The sequence below is a fragment of the Haliotis rubra genome, unplaced genomic scaffold, assembly GCF_003918875.1.
Source record: "Haliotis rubra isolate DU_JTF1 unplaced genomic scaffold, ASM391887v1 Scf984, whole genome shotgun sequence".
Taxonomy (NCBI): domain Eukaryota; kingdom Metazoa; phylum Mollusca; class Gastropoda; order Lepetellida; family Haliotidae; genus Haliotis; species Haliotis rubra.
In genome coordinates this window covers 225,224-240,839 of record NW_025767728.1, presented here as the reverse complement: position 1 = coordinate 240,839, position 15,616 = coordinate 225,224, and the positions used below count along the sequence as shown (strand labels likewise).

At 41.7% G+C, this 15,616-nt stretch overlaps 1 protein-coding gene across 1 annotated transcript; it reads left to right on the top strand.

The window, feature by feature from the left end:
* The first annotated feature begins 882 nt into the window (after positions 1 to 882).
* On the top strand, positions 883 to 14,267 carry LOC124265562. The gene is made up of 9 exons (XM_046700348.1): positions 883 to 1,064; positions 1,944 to 2,049; positions 4,342 to 4,442; positions 6,110 to 6,251; positions 6,711 to 6,805; positions 9,606 to 9,711; positions 10,184 to 10,268; positions 10,726 to 10,921; positions 12,390 to 14,267. The coding sequence occupies exons 1-9, from the start codon at positions 927 to 929 to the stop codon at positions 12,501 to 12,503; spliced, it is 1,083 nt and encodes a 360-aa protein (XP_046556304.1). The 5' UTR covers positions 883 to 926; the 3' UTR covers positions 12,504 to 14,267.
* Positions 14,268 to 15,616: the final 1,349 nt, after the last annotated feature.

Genomic DNA, 15,616 nt, shown 5'->3' with positions numbered 1-15,616 from the left:
GAACTCGACCTATAGCTTCCTGAAGACACAACAATACATGTAACAATCAGTGGTACACTGTGGCTATGTGTCCCAGTCCATCCAGCTGTGAATGGGTACCTCGTAAGGATGGGAAAGCCACATTAACTCGGTGCGCCTAATGGCTGGAGTTGCACAGTCCCCAGGAAGTTGAGATTGAAAATATGTTGTGCCATTGATATTGACATCCAATGATCGAGGGAAAAAACAAAGTAGCTGAGCTGGCTATTGGCGCTATACAAATGTATGTCTGTCTGTCTGTCTGTATGTATGTATGTATGTATATATGTATGTGTGTCGTGTGTGTGTGTCCGTGTGTGTGTGTATATATGTGTGTGTGTGTGTCTGTTGTCTGTCTGTGCATGTCTGTCTGTCTGTCTGTTTGTATGCATGCATGTCTGTCTGTCTGCATGTATGTCTGACTCTGTCTGTCTGTATGCACATCAGGACGAGGATTCTTTCTTTTCAGAATATACCTATGCTTATAATTCTTTTGCCTTTACCTCATCTTCCCAAGTTTCTCATCTTAGCGTGTGCCTAATCTTCCCATGTGCATAATTAGCGGGAGAGCAATCTGGCTCATGGCCCAGTCTGGGGTGCATGCTTTGATTTCACCAACCTGGAAAACGTGTAAGATCTTTTTTCCTGTTGCAGTGATATATACTGTTCAAAGAGACGTTGAACTTCCTTATCCACAGACATATGCGACAGTTATTGCCTGAGCTGTTGTATTGTGCATCGACACGTATTAACTCATGACCGTCAACTACTTAATCGCAGTGGCCATGACCTTTACGTGACTATGACCTTTACGTGACCATGACCTTTAGCTGACTTGTGTTTATCTCAGTCTGTCCTCCACGAAACAGTTCACTTCTTCTTTCACAGAGAGCCAGGCGTTTGTAGACATGGCAGCTAACACAGTCCGTCCTCGGGGTCTCCCAGACAAATGTTACCCCGAGCCTTTCAACACCCCGCCACCCCCTGTCAAGGAGCGGAAACAGGGACAACTCCCTTATGAGGACATTGTTAAGTTTTTCAAAGAGGTAGGTCTATTCGAGGACATTTTGGTATAACACGAGGACAGCTCATACAGTCATACCATAGTTCGGTATTTCAAACTTGGCTTGACTGACACATGTCATCGTATGTCAACTGCGTAAATCGATGCTCATGCTGTTGATCACTGGATTTCCTGGTCGAGACTCGATTTTTTATATAGCTTGAACAATGCTGAGTGCGGCGTTAAACAACAAACAAACAAACAAACAAACAAACAAACAAACCAATCATTATAAAGATGGAATATGAAACCTCCTGATATCATTGTAACATAGGCTATTGTCAAAGCGTGGTTTAAATAAGAATGTGATTTAAATATCTTTTTCAATGTTTTGCTATGCGTTATATAAAACCCATCAAAGGTTTAGACTCACTTAAAGCACTCCCTATATGTTTTGAATATATATACGGTCACATCGAAGATGAATTTCTCCACTAACTTGGGGGAACCAACTCCAAAATTTATGCAGGTGAATTGTACGAGGATCATGCATCACATTGCTGAAAAGCATGTGCAAATATCGTGCATGTGCACAGCTGCGTTTTGGTGTTAAGATTCGTTAAGAATTCGCCAATTTTCACTGAGTTTCATCATTTATTGAACTCATGACAATAATCTTTTCAACGTTACTAATTCGTTTTACAATACGTGAGTTCATGTGTAAACAGAACCTTCAAACAGTATGGAATATTTTGCCAAATCTAGTTTAGATCAGCTGACTGAAGTAAGTGGCTACACTTACAGGGGCGAGTCTAAACTTTTGATGGGTAGTATATTTTACAGATAATTACAAACCTGACCATTTTGGACCTGTGCTTTCAACGAAAAGAATGCAATATGAGTTGAAGGATGTGTTACGCAGGGCTACATCGTCGTGAGGGACTGCCGAGGAGAGCCCTGTCGTGATGCCGTGGAGAGGATGGTGGACAATCTTGCCCAGAAACTGTACAAATCCGGAAAAATTCAACGTTAGTAAACACTTTGCTTATTCTAGACGCAACGCTCTTATGACTGATTGTGACGGATGTTAAGTTTCCGATGAGTGAATGAGTATTGTTTTACACCGCTTCTATCGATATCCCAGCAATATCACCACGGATACAAGAAATAGGCTTCACATAGAATACCCGTAGATATGGGGAATTGACACCGGATTTTCAGCGTGACGACAGAACATTTAAACATTACCTTTAATTACTACCCGTGAAGATCCAGGTTAGAATTGATCTTCACCAACCCATGCTTGACGTACGAGATTAACAGGTTAATCGCTGACTTGGTTCACACATGTCATCGTATCCCAGTTGCGAAGAACGATGCTCATGATGTTGATCATTGGATTGTCTGGTCCAAATGACATTATTTACAGACCGCCACCCTGTAGCGTGTATATTGGTGAGTGCGACGTTAAACAAAAAAACTGTCAACGTTTAATGTCAATTTAAATATGAAACGTCAGTGCAAACAATGCCAAGCTTGACTATCCTCAGAAACTGATTCCAGCTGATGTAATGGGCAAAGGAGCAGTAAAAATAATGTACATGGACAACTGAAAATCAGTGTTGGCATCGCCTTTCAGTGGAACAGATGGCAGTCTACACAGCTCTCCCATCCGTCTTATCTCCGCTGACATATTGTCGTCTCTAAATACAAATGTTGTAATGAAACATTCCCAGCTGTTACAATGACCTTGTCTTTAACAATACCTTAAATCAGTTGTTGTAGCCACTTCGGATTTTGGGCTGTAAGTTACCCTTGAACACGTCTTTATCATGACATTGTTTGAAATAGACAGAACAGAATTTATGCATATACATGAGGTGTGGTGAAATTGGGTTTAACGTCGTACTTGAGAATATTTCGCTCATATGACGACGTGCATGCGTGTGTATGTGTGGCTGCCTGTACTAGCCCAGACTGAAGCTGGTTTTATAGTGCTAGCTCACTGAGATACCATGCCGCAGTTAAGCAGGAACACCCCACTCAGACACATTATACTGACTCCTTTTTTTAACCCAATAATTCCGAGCGCGAGGCAGGGACCAACAAGTACCATATTTTAACGTCGTTTGGTATGACGTGGCCGGGATCGAACCCGCGACCTTCCGCTCTCCAGGCAGACGTTCTAACCACTACAGCACGGAGGCGGTCTTATGCATGTACACGAGCATGTATCCAAGAAATGCGAACAGGGCAACCGTTGTATATTTTAATATATTTTCATGTATTTTCCTGAGACCGTGTCCGCGACCATTAATTAGTGTGGCTTATTATCTCAACCCTTGAAGATCCGGGTTAGAATTGGTCTTCAGCAACCCATGCTTGTCGTATGAGGCGTCTAACGGGATCGGGTGATCAGGTTTGCTCACTTGGTTGACACATGTCATCGTATCCCAATTGCGTAGATCGATGCTCATGCTGTTGATCATTGGATTGTCTGTTCCAGACTCGATATTTTACAGACCGCCGCCATATAGCTGGAATATTGCTGGGTGCGGCGTAAAACAACAAACCAACCTATCTTAATATCTCACAGTGGCCCCGTGGAACTTATAACATTTAAATTTATATCTGCAGGAGCCCAGAACGTGCGTGTACAAAATGACCAATGTCTGAACGCATTTCCTTTGGTAGAACGCATGAACAATTGAGTTTTCGAAAAGTAACAGAAGGTTCCATCGTGTGTCTTCACACGACAAATATGCGTTGTTGCTGTACTTCCTGTTCACGAGGTCGCCATTTTTCACAACGTCGTCATTTTTCGGCAGTCGTAAATGAAAATCAAGAGACATTTAGCGACCAACAATATATAAAACCATAAATATCCGAATCGTGTTAGACAAAATGACAGAGTAACCATCTCCGGTTTGTGCTTTCTGTCTTCACAAAAGAGCGCAAATGCAAATTTTCCCTCACCTTTGCTTTAAAATTCCTTGCGTTCGTTTTGCACTTGCAGACCGCGCTAACCTGTTGGCCTATTTGCATTGTTTGTGAACTGCATTTTGCCAGAACTGTGTTTTGGCGATTGTAAATACAGCCTTGAAAACCATTTCCATAACCATAACTATCTATTTATAAATCAATAAAATGGTCATCACATTATTTAATATTCACTATTTTTGTATGCATAAATTTACGACTTATAATGATGCCATTCACTTTGTGTTTCTATTTGTTTATTAATGTCACTGTAGAAATGTCCAAACACCGGGACTAAATAGACCCCTGCAGTGTTACTGTAATGTCTGTTTCTGTTCCAGATCTGTATGAAGACTATGGCGTATTCCAGAGACTCACTATGCTGGAGAAAGAGTTCCCCGGCTCCAATATCCTTCTCTTTAAACACCAGAAACTACCAAAGGTATTTTGAACCATCGGTAGTGAAGTCATATTATTCCGAACGGAGCAGTTCTCAAAGAAATCTTCCGGAATATCACATGTCCGGATTAAACCTACTCTGTAAAACATTTGCCAGTAACATGAACATGTATACATGTAGCCCGCTAACATTTAAACCAGACGGGAAAGATATTAAGGCATTCACAGACATCGTTACGGTGGCATAATAGGCCATCTGTTTTTTATTGTGTTTTCTTGAAATTTCAAGTAGCAACTTTAAATTTCAAGATTGTAAGTTGAAATTTCAAGATGTCGATCTTGAAATTTCAAGTTAATAAGTTGAAATTTCAAGAAATTTTATTTCGAATTTCAACTTAATGATCGCGTAAAAAATCTTGAAATTTCAAGATACTATGTCGAAATGTCAAGTTAATATGTTGAAATTTCAACATACCACTAACGTAAAAACTTGAAATTTCAAGATTTTTATTAACTTATTAACTTGAAATTTCAACTAATTAACTTGAAATTTTAGATCGACATCTTGAAATTTCAAGAAAAAAACCCAAAAACAGATGACCCTATTATGCCACCGTACATCGTAGCATCAAACCAATGTCGTAGCTGTCGAACTCAACATCCCCCTGATACTGCATCCTAAAACTTTTAAGAAAGTCGTTCAAAGGGATAGTCCACCCGACTCCCCATCTTCAACGTCATCTGGAAGATATTGTAAAGGGTGGGGTAGCCTGGGGGTTAAAGCGTTCGCTCGTCACGCCGAAGGCCCGGGTTCGATTCCCCTAATGGGTACAATGTGTGAAACCCATTTCTGGTGTACTCCCCCGTGATATTGCAGGAATATTGCTAAAAGCGGCGTAAAACTAAACTCACTCACTCACTCACATATTGTAAAGTGACGCTATGTTCGATTGAGGCTATTGAGGATTATTACTGTTACCTGGTTAAAGAGACATAATGAGAATACTAGCTACAGTCTCAAAGTAACCGGATGGATCATTGTTAGCTAAGCACCATTGCCACATTCTCTTCCCACAGAGGTTACTCCTGTCATATCTTCCTACGTAACCTCTGTTCTAATACGGCCCTTTCATGGTGTGAGCGTTCAAGACTTGTGATTGGAGGCAATCAGATTTAGTTGTGCAATCAGCGACGTTGTTTCAAAAGTGATCATTCGCAAGGCCTCGGTAATTTCCGTATGCTTCGAGAAAACTAAACCTCTTCCCCTGCGCGATGCGCAAACGTTTCTTCTAGACAGAACTCAGTCATGTTATGGCGGATCAGTGGCTTCTCCATCGCCCTCGTTGACAACGGACAAGCTAGCCATTAAACGTCTTGTGTGTAACATCAACACAAGTCCCCGGCAGATGGGGGGGATATTTGTGGCCCCACATTTGCTTGTGTTCGTCAAGTTGAATCTAAGTCGATGTAACACGTGTTCTGATTGGATAGAAAGAAGGGAGATAATTCGTGTTGCGATCTTTTGCCGCTAGGGGATTTTACGAGAACTGGGAAATATGGCCGTATTAGAACAGAGGTTCGTAGGAAGATATGACAAATAACCTCTGTGGGAAGAGAATGCCATTGCCACTGAACATGAGTCACGGGGAGCTATGCAAGGGATCACTCGGAACACATTCCTGTCTATGCATTCATTCCCTATTCTCAAAGGCATTCATGAACGTTTGGAGCAACGAGCGCATGTTGAACATGATTGAACAACTGATTGGTCCGGACATCGCTGGGCATCCCACGTGGAACCTCAGGACCAAAACCCCAGAGAGCAAGATTGGAGCGATCCCGTGGCACCAGGGTGAGTTTGGAGAGGACGGTGTGTGGGTTTAAAGAACAAATATGGGTTAAAAGGACCTTGTTTGGATTCCAAGGACCTTGTCTGGATTTAAAGGACACTGTATAGGTTTAAAGTCATTCCGTGGGTTTAAAGGTCCATTTGTGGGTTTAAAAGACCTTTCAAGGATTAAAAGACATTGTGTGGATTAAATTACATTGTATTGGTTAAAAGGACTTTGTGCGGGTTTAAGGTACAGTTGATTTACTACACTCCCAACGATATTGATCCGTGTCAATTGGCAGATAAATTACATCACTATGTAAACGGGTCCTACATGTCAGAATGAATGAATGTGAAAATGCTTTAAGGAAGCAAAATTATTCTTATTTCTTGCTATTATCGAATCCAGGCTGCTTAGATAGTCCCACAAAAACCCTTATGTGTGTTATTCACATATAAAACCTATTGAGATGTTTCCAGATAGTGGTTACTTCAGCAACGAGTCCTACGACCACCTCATTCCAACAGCGTGGATACCATTCCTGGATGCTACACCTGAAAATGGCTGCATGCAGGTATACTATAGAACATGTAGCTTGCATTGAACCAAGCAGCAAACTATCGTGACAGAAAATCTTCATGTGCCTTTTCTGTGCGCCTATACCGTGACACCTCGTGAATCCGGACACTGCCTTTAACAGACTAACTGGTGATACGTGAGGCTTCTAGCTTAGAAGTGGTTCCCTGCAGGCTAGGGTGGTGGGGTAGCCTAGTGGTTAAAGCCGTTCGATCGTCACGCGGAAGACCCGGGTTCGATTCCCCAAATTGGAACAATGTGTGAAGCGAATTTCTGGCAGCCCGTGATATTGCGGGCAAAAAGCACTAAAAGCGGCGTAAAACCCAACTCACTCACTCACACACCTTGCAGGCTGGTATGAAGCGACTTCACGGGTCGGGTGGTGGTGTACTTGATAACATGTCGACCCCGACGCCGTGGTTCAGGGTTCTTAATATCAATCACTGGATTGTCTTAAATGGTCATAAACGACGATTCTTTATTTATTCGTAAAGAGAACTCTCGGGGGTGCCCCAATATTGTGAATGTATTTCATCTGTGTCTTTGTTACTTCTGGAAAAAACCCACTAAAACCTGTAAGAACGTGAACATGTGCCCGACACATATAAACGTTAGTGTAGCAATCCTGGAGAACGTTAACATGTGATCAACACATATAAACGTTATTGTAGCAGTCCTGAAGAAGGTTAACATGTACCCGACACATATACCGTTAGTGTAGCAGTCCTGAAGAAGGTTAACATGTGCCCGACACATATAAACGTTAGTGTAGCATTCCTGAAGAAGGTTAACATGAGCCCGACACATATAAACGTTAGTGTAGCATTCCTGAAGAAGGTTAACATGAGCCCGACACATATAAACGTTAGTGTAGCAGTCCTGAAGAAGGTTAACATGTGCCCGACACATATACCGTTAGTGTAGCAGTCCTGAAGAAGGTTAACATGAGCCCGACACATATAAACGTTAGTGTAGCAGTCCTGAAGAAGGTTAACATGAGCCCGACACATATAAACGTTAGTGTAGCAAGAAGGTTCCTGAAGAAGGTTAACATGAGCCGACACATATAAACGTTAGTGTAGCATTCCTGAAGAAGGTTAACCGACACATATAAACGCGAGCATTCACAGACATATGAACGTTAGTGTAGCAAGTCCTGTAATATGAACAAGGTTTAACAATCCTGAAGAAGGTTAAGTTGATACGATATATAAACGTTAGTGTAGCAGTCCTGAAGGAGGTTAAGGTTAACGTTATGAGCCCGACACATATATAAAACGTTAGTGTAGCAGTCCTGAAGAAGGTTAACTTGTACCCGACACATATAAACGTTAGCGTAGCATTCCTGAAGAAGGTTAACATATGTCCGAGACATATGAACGTTAGTGTAGCAGTCCTGAAGAAGGTTAACATGAGCACGACACATATGAACAATGTTTAACAATCCTGAAGAAGGTTAACATGTGCCCGACACATATAAACGTTAGTGTAGCAGTCCTGAAGAAGGTTAACATGAGCCGACATATATAAACGTTAGTGTAGCATTCCTGAAGAAGGTTAACATGTGCCCGACACATATAAACGTTAGTGTAGCAGTCCTGAAGAAGGTTAACATGAGCCGACATATATAAACGTTAGTGTAGCAGTCCTGAAGAAGGTTAGCATGTGCCCGACACATATAAACGTTAGTGTAGCATTCCTGAAGAAGGTTAACATGTGCCCGACACATATAAACGTTAGTGTAGCAGTCCTGAAGAAGGTTAACATGAGCCCGACACATATAAACAAGGTTTAACAATCCTGAAGAAGGTTAACATGAGCCCGACACATATAAACGTTATTGTAGCAATCCTGAAGAAGGTTAACATGTGCCCGACACATATAAACGTTATTGTAGCAGTCCTGAAGAAGGTTAGCATGTGCCCGACACATATAAACGTTAGTGTAGCAGTCCTGAAGAAGGTTTACATGTGATCAACACATATAAACGTTATTGTAGCAGTCCTAAAGAAGGTTAACATGAGCCCGACACATATAAACAAGGTTTAAGAATCCTGAAGAAGGTTAACATGTGGCCGATACATATAAACGTTAGTGTAGCATTCCTGAAGAAGGTTAACATGAGCCCGACACATATAAACGTTAGTGTAGCAGTCCTGAAGAAGGTTTACTTGTGCCCGATACATATAAACGTTAGTGTAGCAGTCCTGAAGAAGGTTAACTTGTACCCGACACATATAAACGTTAGTGTAGCATTCCCGAAGAAGGTTAACATATGTCCGATACATATGAACGTTAGTGTAGCATTCCTGAAGAAGGTTAACATGTGATCAACTCATATAACGTCAGTGTAGCATTCCTGAAGAAGGTTAACATTTGATCAACACATATAACGTTAGTGTAGCATTCCTGAAGAAGGTTAACATGTGATGAACACATATAAACGTTAGCGTAGCAGTCCGGTTATTGGCATCTAGTCCAATAGGAAACGCGTATATTGGCGAATTGTATATCAAACATTTATAGATATCCGACAATGTTCATATCAATATTTCTGTTTTCATGCTTGTTTAACCTGAAGACAAATTGTGTTTTTGTTTCATTCTGGAACAAATTGTAGACACAGTCCAAGTCACCGCCTCCCTAATACTGTCAAGCTCCTAACCTTCTTTTCTCTACATGAGACATTTTCAATTAACATTTCATGTTAAATAGAATGGCCTCATATTTTGTTGAACTTTCAACTGACTTACGAAACAAGGTACAAACAGTAGAAGACTGACATAATGCACTTTCAGATGGTGAAATTTGGTCACGTGGATGGACGGGTGGCTCGTCATACCTGTTGCCATGCCAACACGTGGTACATTACGCTCGAAGAAGAGACCATGGTCAAGGAATTGGGTAGTTATATTGTTCTTTCTTTGGATTTCGTGTTCGTCTCTGTCTTATTCCATCCATGTAAACAAATGACATCACCCATTGCTTTATGACGTCACAACGTTCCATTGTAAGTGAGTGAATATTGTTTAACACCACCAGATCATCACTGCGAAGTTAGTTCATTAAGACGTCGTTGAGGTCGAAGTGACAGTTGTCGGTGGTATAAAATTATACCAACCGTGGAATATAATTATACCATTCTTGGAATAGATTAATACCATCCTTGGAATAGATTAATAACCATCCTTGGAAATTATACCATCCTTGGAATAGAAGTATACCAACCTTGGAATAGAATTATACCATCCTTGGAATAGAAGTATACCATCCTTGGAATAGAAGTATACCATCTTTGAAAACCAAAACCTTTGTGATCCTAACAACATATGTATTTCCGAAGTGAATATGTGTTTGTTTGTTGTTTTCTCTTCAGGCGTTGACATCAAGAAAGATGTTTTTGTGGAACCAGTGCCCTATGGCGGATTTATTCTCTTTCACAACCTTACTCCACATAGAAGGTGACAGTAAAATATGTATTTGTTTAAAGAACATGTGAACAGTTTTCTCGTCTTCTGAAGCCGTTTGTTCATACGGTAAGCAGGGTGGCAGTATATTCGGAATGTTGAAACATGTCACGCAAAGCCTCGTCACAAGTACCCTCGTCACACATGCCCTTGTCACACATACCCACGTCACAAAGAGCTCACAACAAAAGATAGATGTCTAATAAAGTTTTGATTCTGAGACCTCCAAACTGCATTCAAGATTGTATATATATGTATAATCTTCTGTAGCCGTGAAGGAATGAGTGAGAAGTGATATTTAGCAACCCATGCTTTTCTTAAGAGACGACTAAGGCGTTTAGCAAAACCCAAACAAAAAACAAAAAAAAACCCAAAACAATTCAGATAGTCGACTAGTCACGCATTCTGGAGGTACAGATAAGTATTTGCGTATGTGATATTTCCGTTTCAGCGGCGTCAACTTGTCAAACGACATCAGATGGAGTATCGATCTTCGGTGGCAGTCTCCATTCCATAACATGGGATTCTACAACATCCAAGATGGCGTCGTGTTTCGGTCATCGTCCAACCCCAACGTAAAGCCTGACTGGGACAAATTTCTGTCTGTTGACCGGAAAGAAGTCTGGCAGAAGAAGTACTTCAAAGAGGTTTGTTTCTTGTTTAACACCACACTAAACAACATTCCAGCTATTTGGCGGCGGTCTGTAAATAATCGAGTCTGGGCCAGGCAATCCAGTGGGCAACAGTATGAACATCGATCTACGCAACAATGATGTGATGACATGTGTCAACCAACTCAGCGAGTCTGACCACCCGATCCCGTTAGTCGCCTCTTACGACAAGCATGGGTTACTGAAGACCAATTCTGATTCTAACCTTCACGAGTGACTTCAAGGGGTTGGCAGATGATATCGAATCTGCAATTCTTGTAAGGGATGGCATATCATTTGTTTTTGCTCGGGACTTTTATGTTTTCCCTTTACAACAAACTGATTATTCAAATGTCAGTTGTATTGTTACATCCTGAAAATTGTATCGTCAAATACATCGGGCTACTCTGATTATCCTTCAAAGGTTGAGAGCTATATATGCTACGAAAAGAGGTTCAGGAACAGAAGATTCCGTCACAGTACTTAAGTTAAATCTATCATTTATGAAAGAAACAGGTCCTAACCGCATTTGAGTTGTTTACCAATCGGAGGGTATCTTTAGGAACAGTTCACGTCTGCTGTTATGTCAGCTTTAAACTATCAAGCTATGAAACATACTGACTGGCTACATAGAATCACGGCCTTGCGTCAGGGTGATGCTGTGAATCCAAAGCATTGACCGGACGTAACCATAGCACCTTCCCACTGTCATAAGAAACAGACAACTATTGACTTTCTCCATGGATGATTTAGCGTCTGACCAGAGGGCCAAAATGCGGCCACTTCGTTCCCTCACCCTTTATCTTAAAAGGCGCAATTACAAATAATACTTCTTGTTGTTCTGACTGGCGCACTGTTTTGAATGTATCAAACAACGACTGGACGGTTAGAGTCAGTATATTGGTCTTGAGTGACCTATTCAAGACGCTAAGTTCACCAGGCCACGGAGGCAGCCCCTCTCCCCAATGATGTTAAATACTATATTGGTGCTGTCTCATGATATTACTACACGTGCACACGAAATGGGCGTTATAACAGTACCATCTGTTTAATGTCAAAATCGGAATGTGCAGCAATAATATGAACAGTGTCAGGTGACGGGTGATGCATCGATTAAATTGTCATAAAACTCCGCATAAGCTAAACAGACATCTCTTACCAAATGGATTTTTTTCTGATTATCCTTTTTCCTTATATGATAAGAGCCCGGTTCAACGAGCACATGTGTATCCTTTTCCAGGTAACCATACGTTCACAGGAGATGGATGGTCCATACCATCTAATTAATGTCTTAATCGGAATGTGCTGCAATAATATCAACAGTGTCATATCGTGACGACTAATTCCTCGAGTATATTGTCAAAACTTCACCTAAGGTAAACAAACGTCTCTTCCATATTTAATTAAACTGTGTTATAATGTGATAAGAGCCCAGTTCAACGAGCACACGCGTATCTTTTTCCAGGTGAAAACGACAGAGGAGTTTGATACAAGGATCACCGGGCCCTGGATTGGACAATGGCAGATCGTGAACGAAAACTCCCATACACAGGCATTCACGTCAATGAGCAAAGCATAGTCGTGTCTAACCTTGGGACAATCTTCATCGCTGGAGCTTAACCAGTCTTGTCCTCGGTCTTAACCCTCTCTGTCTTAACCCTCTCTCTTAACCCTCTCTGTCTTAACCCTCTCGTCTTAACACTCTCCGTTTTATCCCTCTCAGTCTTAACTCTCTCCGTCTTAACCCTCTCCGTCTTAACACTCTCTGTCTGAAAACTCTCTGTCTTGACACTCTCTGTCTAAACTCTGTCTGTTTTAACCCCCTCTGTTTAACCCTCTCCGTCTTAACCCTCTCCGTCTTAACACTCTCTGTCTTAACACTCTCTGTCTTAACCCTCTCTGTCTTAACCCTCTCTGTCTTAACACTCCGTCTTAACACTCTCTGTCTTAACACTCTCTGTCTTAACCCTCTCTGTCTTAACCCTCTCTGTCTTAACCCTCTCTGTCTTAACACTCTCTCTCTTAACCCTCTCAGTCTTAACACTCTCCGTCTTATCCCCCTCTGTCTCAACCGTAACCGTCTTAACCCTCTCTGTCTTAACCCTCTCCGTCTTAACCCTCTCTGTCTTAACACTCTCTGTCTTAACCCTCTCAGTCTTAACACTCTCAGTCTTAACACTCTCCGTCTTAACACTCTCTGTCTTAACACTCTATGTCTTAACCCTCTCTGTCTTAACCCTCTCCGTCTTAACCCCCTCCGTCTTAACACTCTCTGTCTTATCCCTCTCAGTCTTATCCCTCTCAGTATTACCCCTCTTAGTGTTAACCCTCTCCGTCTTAACACTCTCTGTCTTATCCCTCTCTGTCTTATCCCTCTCTGTCTTAACCCTCTCCGTCTTAACCCCCTCCGTCTTAACACTCTCTGTCTTATCCCTCTCAGTCTTATCCCTCTCAGTATTACCCCTCTTAGTGTTAACCCTCTCCGTCTAACCCTCTCTGTCTTATCCCTCTCAGTCTTATCCCTCTCAGTATTACCCCTCTTAGTGTTAACCCTCTCCGTCTAACCCTCTCGGTCTTAACCCTCTCAGTCTTATCCCTCTCAGTATTACCCTCTTAGTGTTAACCCTCTCCGTCTAACCCTCTCTGTCTTATCCCTCTCTGTCTTATCCCTCTCCGTCTTATCCCTCTCCGTCTAACCCTCTCCGTCTTAACCCTCTCCGTCTAACCCTCTCTGTCTTAACCCTCTCAGTCTTATCCCTCTCAGTATTACCCCTCTTAGTGTTAACCCTCTCCGTCTAACCCTCTCTGTCTTAACCCTCTCAGTCTTATCCCTCTCAGTATTACCCTTCTTAGTGTTAACCCTCTCCGTCTAACCCTCTCTGTCTTAACCCTCTCCGTTTTGTCACTCTGGGTCTTAACCCTCTCCGTCTTGTCCCTCTCGGTCTTAACCTTCTCCTTCTTGTCCCTCTCGGTTTTAACCCCTCCGTCGTGTCTCTCTCGGTCTTAACCCCTCCGTCTTGTCCCTCTCGGTCTTAACCCTCTCCGTCTTTTCCCTCTTTGAACTCTAATGATCCATCTAATGTTTGATCCGTAGAGTCTGGGGTTGTGTCTGAATAATCAGCAATGTGATTTTTTCATTATACTCTTCCCAGAGCCTTGTAACCAATGCTGGCCTAGTGCTTAATTCCGGTGAAGCCATTCTACTTCCTGGCAGTTAAAGTTTAGGACGTCTTCATATGCAAATTTCAGTGTCAATTCATAATCAGGTTTCATTATTTTTTTGTATTTATCCAGATTTTTGCTCGAAGCACCTCAATCCTGAATAAAGGGGTGTTGCCATGTGCATCTGTGTTTGTGTAAAAGATGACGGCTACATTACCACACACTAATCCATGGTGTTAGTGGAATAATAAGTAAAGTACTGTTATAATGAAAAGGACCAATAAATTCTAGTTATAACCGTAGCTCAGCAAAGGCATACTGCAAGTGGCCTTGCATAAACCCCACCAAGTTCGCCATATCCGTCAGTTCGTCATAGAGCATTCGTTATAAACATAGTAAGGGCGGTGGGGTAGCCTAGTGGTTAAAGCGTTTGTTGGACAAGACACGGGTTCGATTTCCCACATGGGTACATTGCTGTATTGGGGTATTTCTGGAATATTGCTAATAGCGGCATAAAACTAAACTCACTCACTCCTATAATTTCTTAAGAGAGTATATAATATAATATAACAATAATATAACAATTACATAGCCATACTAAAAAAAAATTGGAGAGATAAACTTTTCACATTTATTTCACCTTATGCACAAAGACCATACATTATGGTCTCCCAGACCAGGGGAAAGACAAACACGCGTGTCTGACGGTTCAATACATTATGGTCTCCCAGACCAGGGGAAAGACAAACACGCGTGTCTGACGGTTCAATACATTATGGTCTCCCAGACCAGGGGAAAGACAAACACGCGTGTCTGACGGTTCAATACATTATGGTCTCCCAGACCAGGGAAAGACAAAACACGCGTGTCTGACGGTTCAATACATTATGGTCTCCCAGACCAGGGGAAAGACAAACACGCGTGTCTGACGGTTCAATACATTATGGTCTCCCAGACCAGGGGAAAGACAAACACGCGTGTCTGACGGGTCAATACATTATGGTCTCCCAGACCAGGGGAAAGACAAACACGCGTGTCTGACGGTTCAATACATTATGGTCTCCCAGACCAGGGGAAAGACAAACACGCGTGTCTGACGGTTTAACTTAGTCACGACAATCGGGAGTTGTTTATCAGAAAATATTGATTTTCAAATGCGATATGTTATGGAATTATATGATAGGCTATATCTCAATTGTAATCGGTTCAAGTTTCGCAAGGTCTAAACAGATATGATAACATGAACATGAAATTAACACTTTAACAAACCTACTTAACTTAAGTAGAAGTGCGTCATGGGAAAGTGGCTCAATAATATTGAAAGGAGTTGTGTTAATAATGCATTTTTAAAAAAATAGCGGATCATACTCACACACAATAGAATATTGATATGCAATGTGTAATGCTTGCTTCTATTTTTTTCTTTTGGGGATCTTTAGTAGGAATTTCTTTTACTGATTAAAGATGAAAAAGCAGCAAAAAGGGTTCGGATGATCCTGGAACAGTCAGGCTGGTAAGGCTCATCATCAG

Excerpts from the sequence above, each read along its gene's own strand:
- LOC124265562 (XM_046700348.1), top strand. The coding sequence starts at position 927 with ATGGCAGCTAACACAGTCCGTCCTCGGGGTCTCCCAGACAAATGTTAC. Across the intron at positions 9,712-10,183 it reads GACCATGGTCAAGGAATTGG|GCGTTGACATCAAGAAAGAT; the intron begins GTAGTTATATTG and ends TTTTCTCTTCAG. Across the intron at positions 10,269-10,725 it reads AACCTTACTCCACATAGAAG|CGGCGTCAACTTGTCAAACG; the intron begins GTGACAGTAAAA and ends TTTCCGTTTCAG.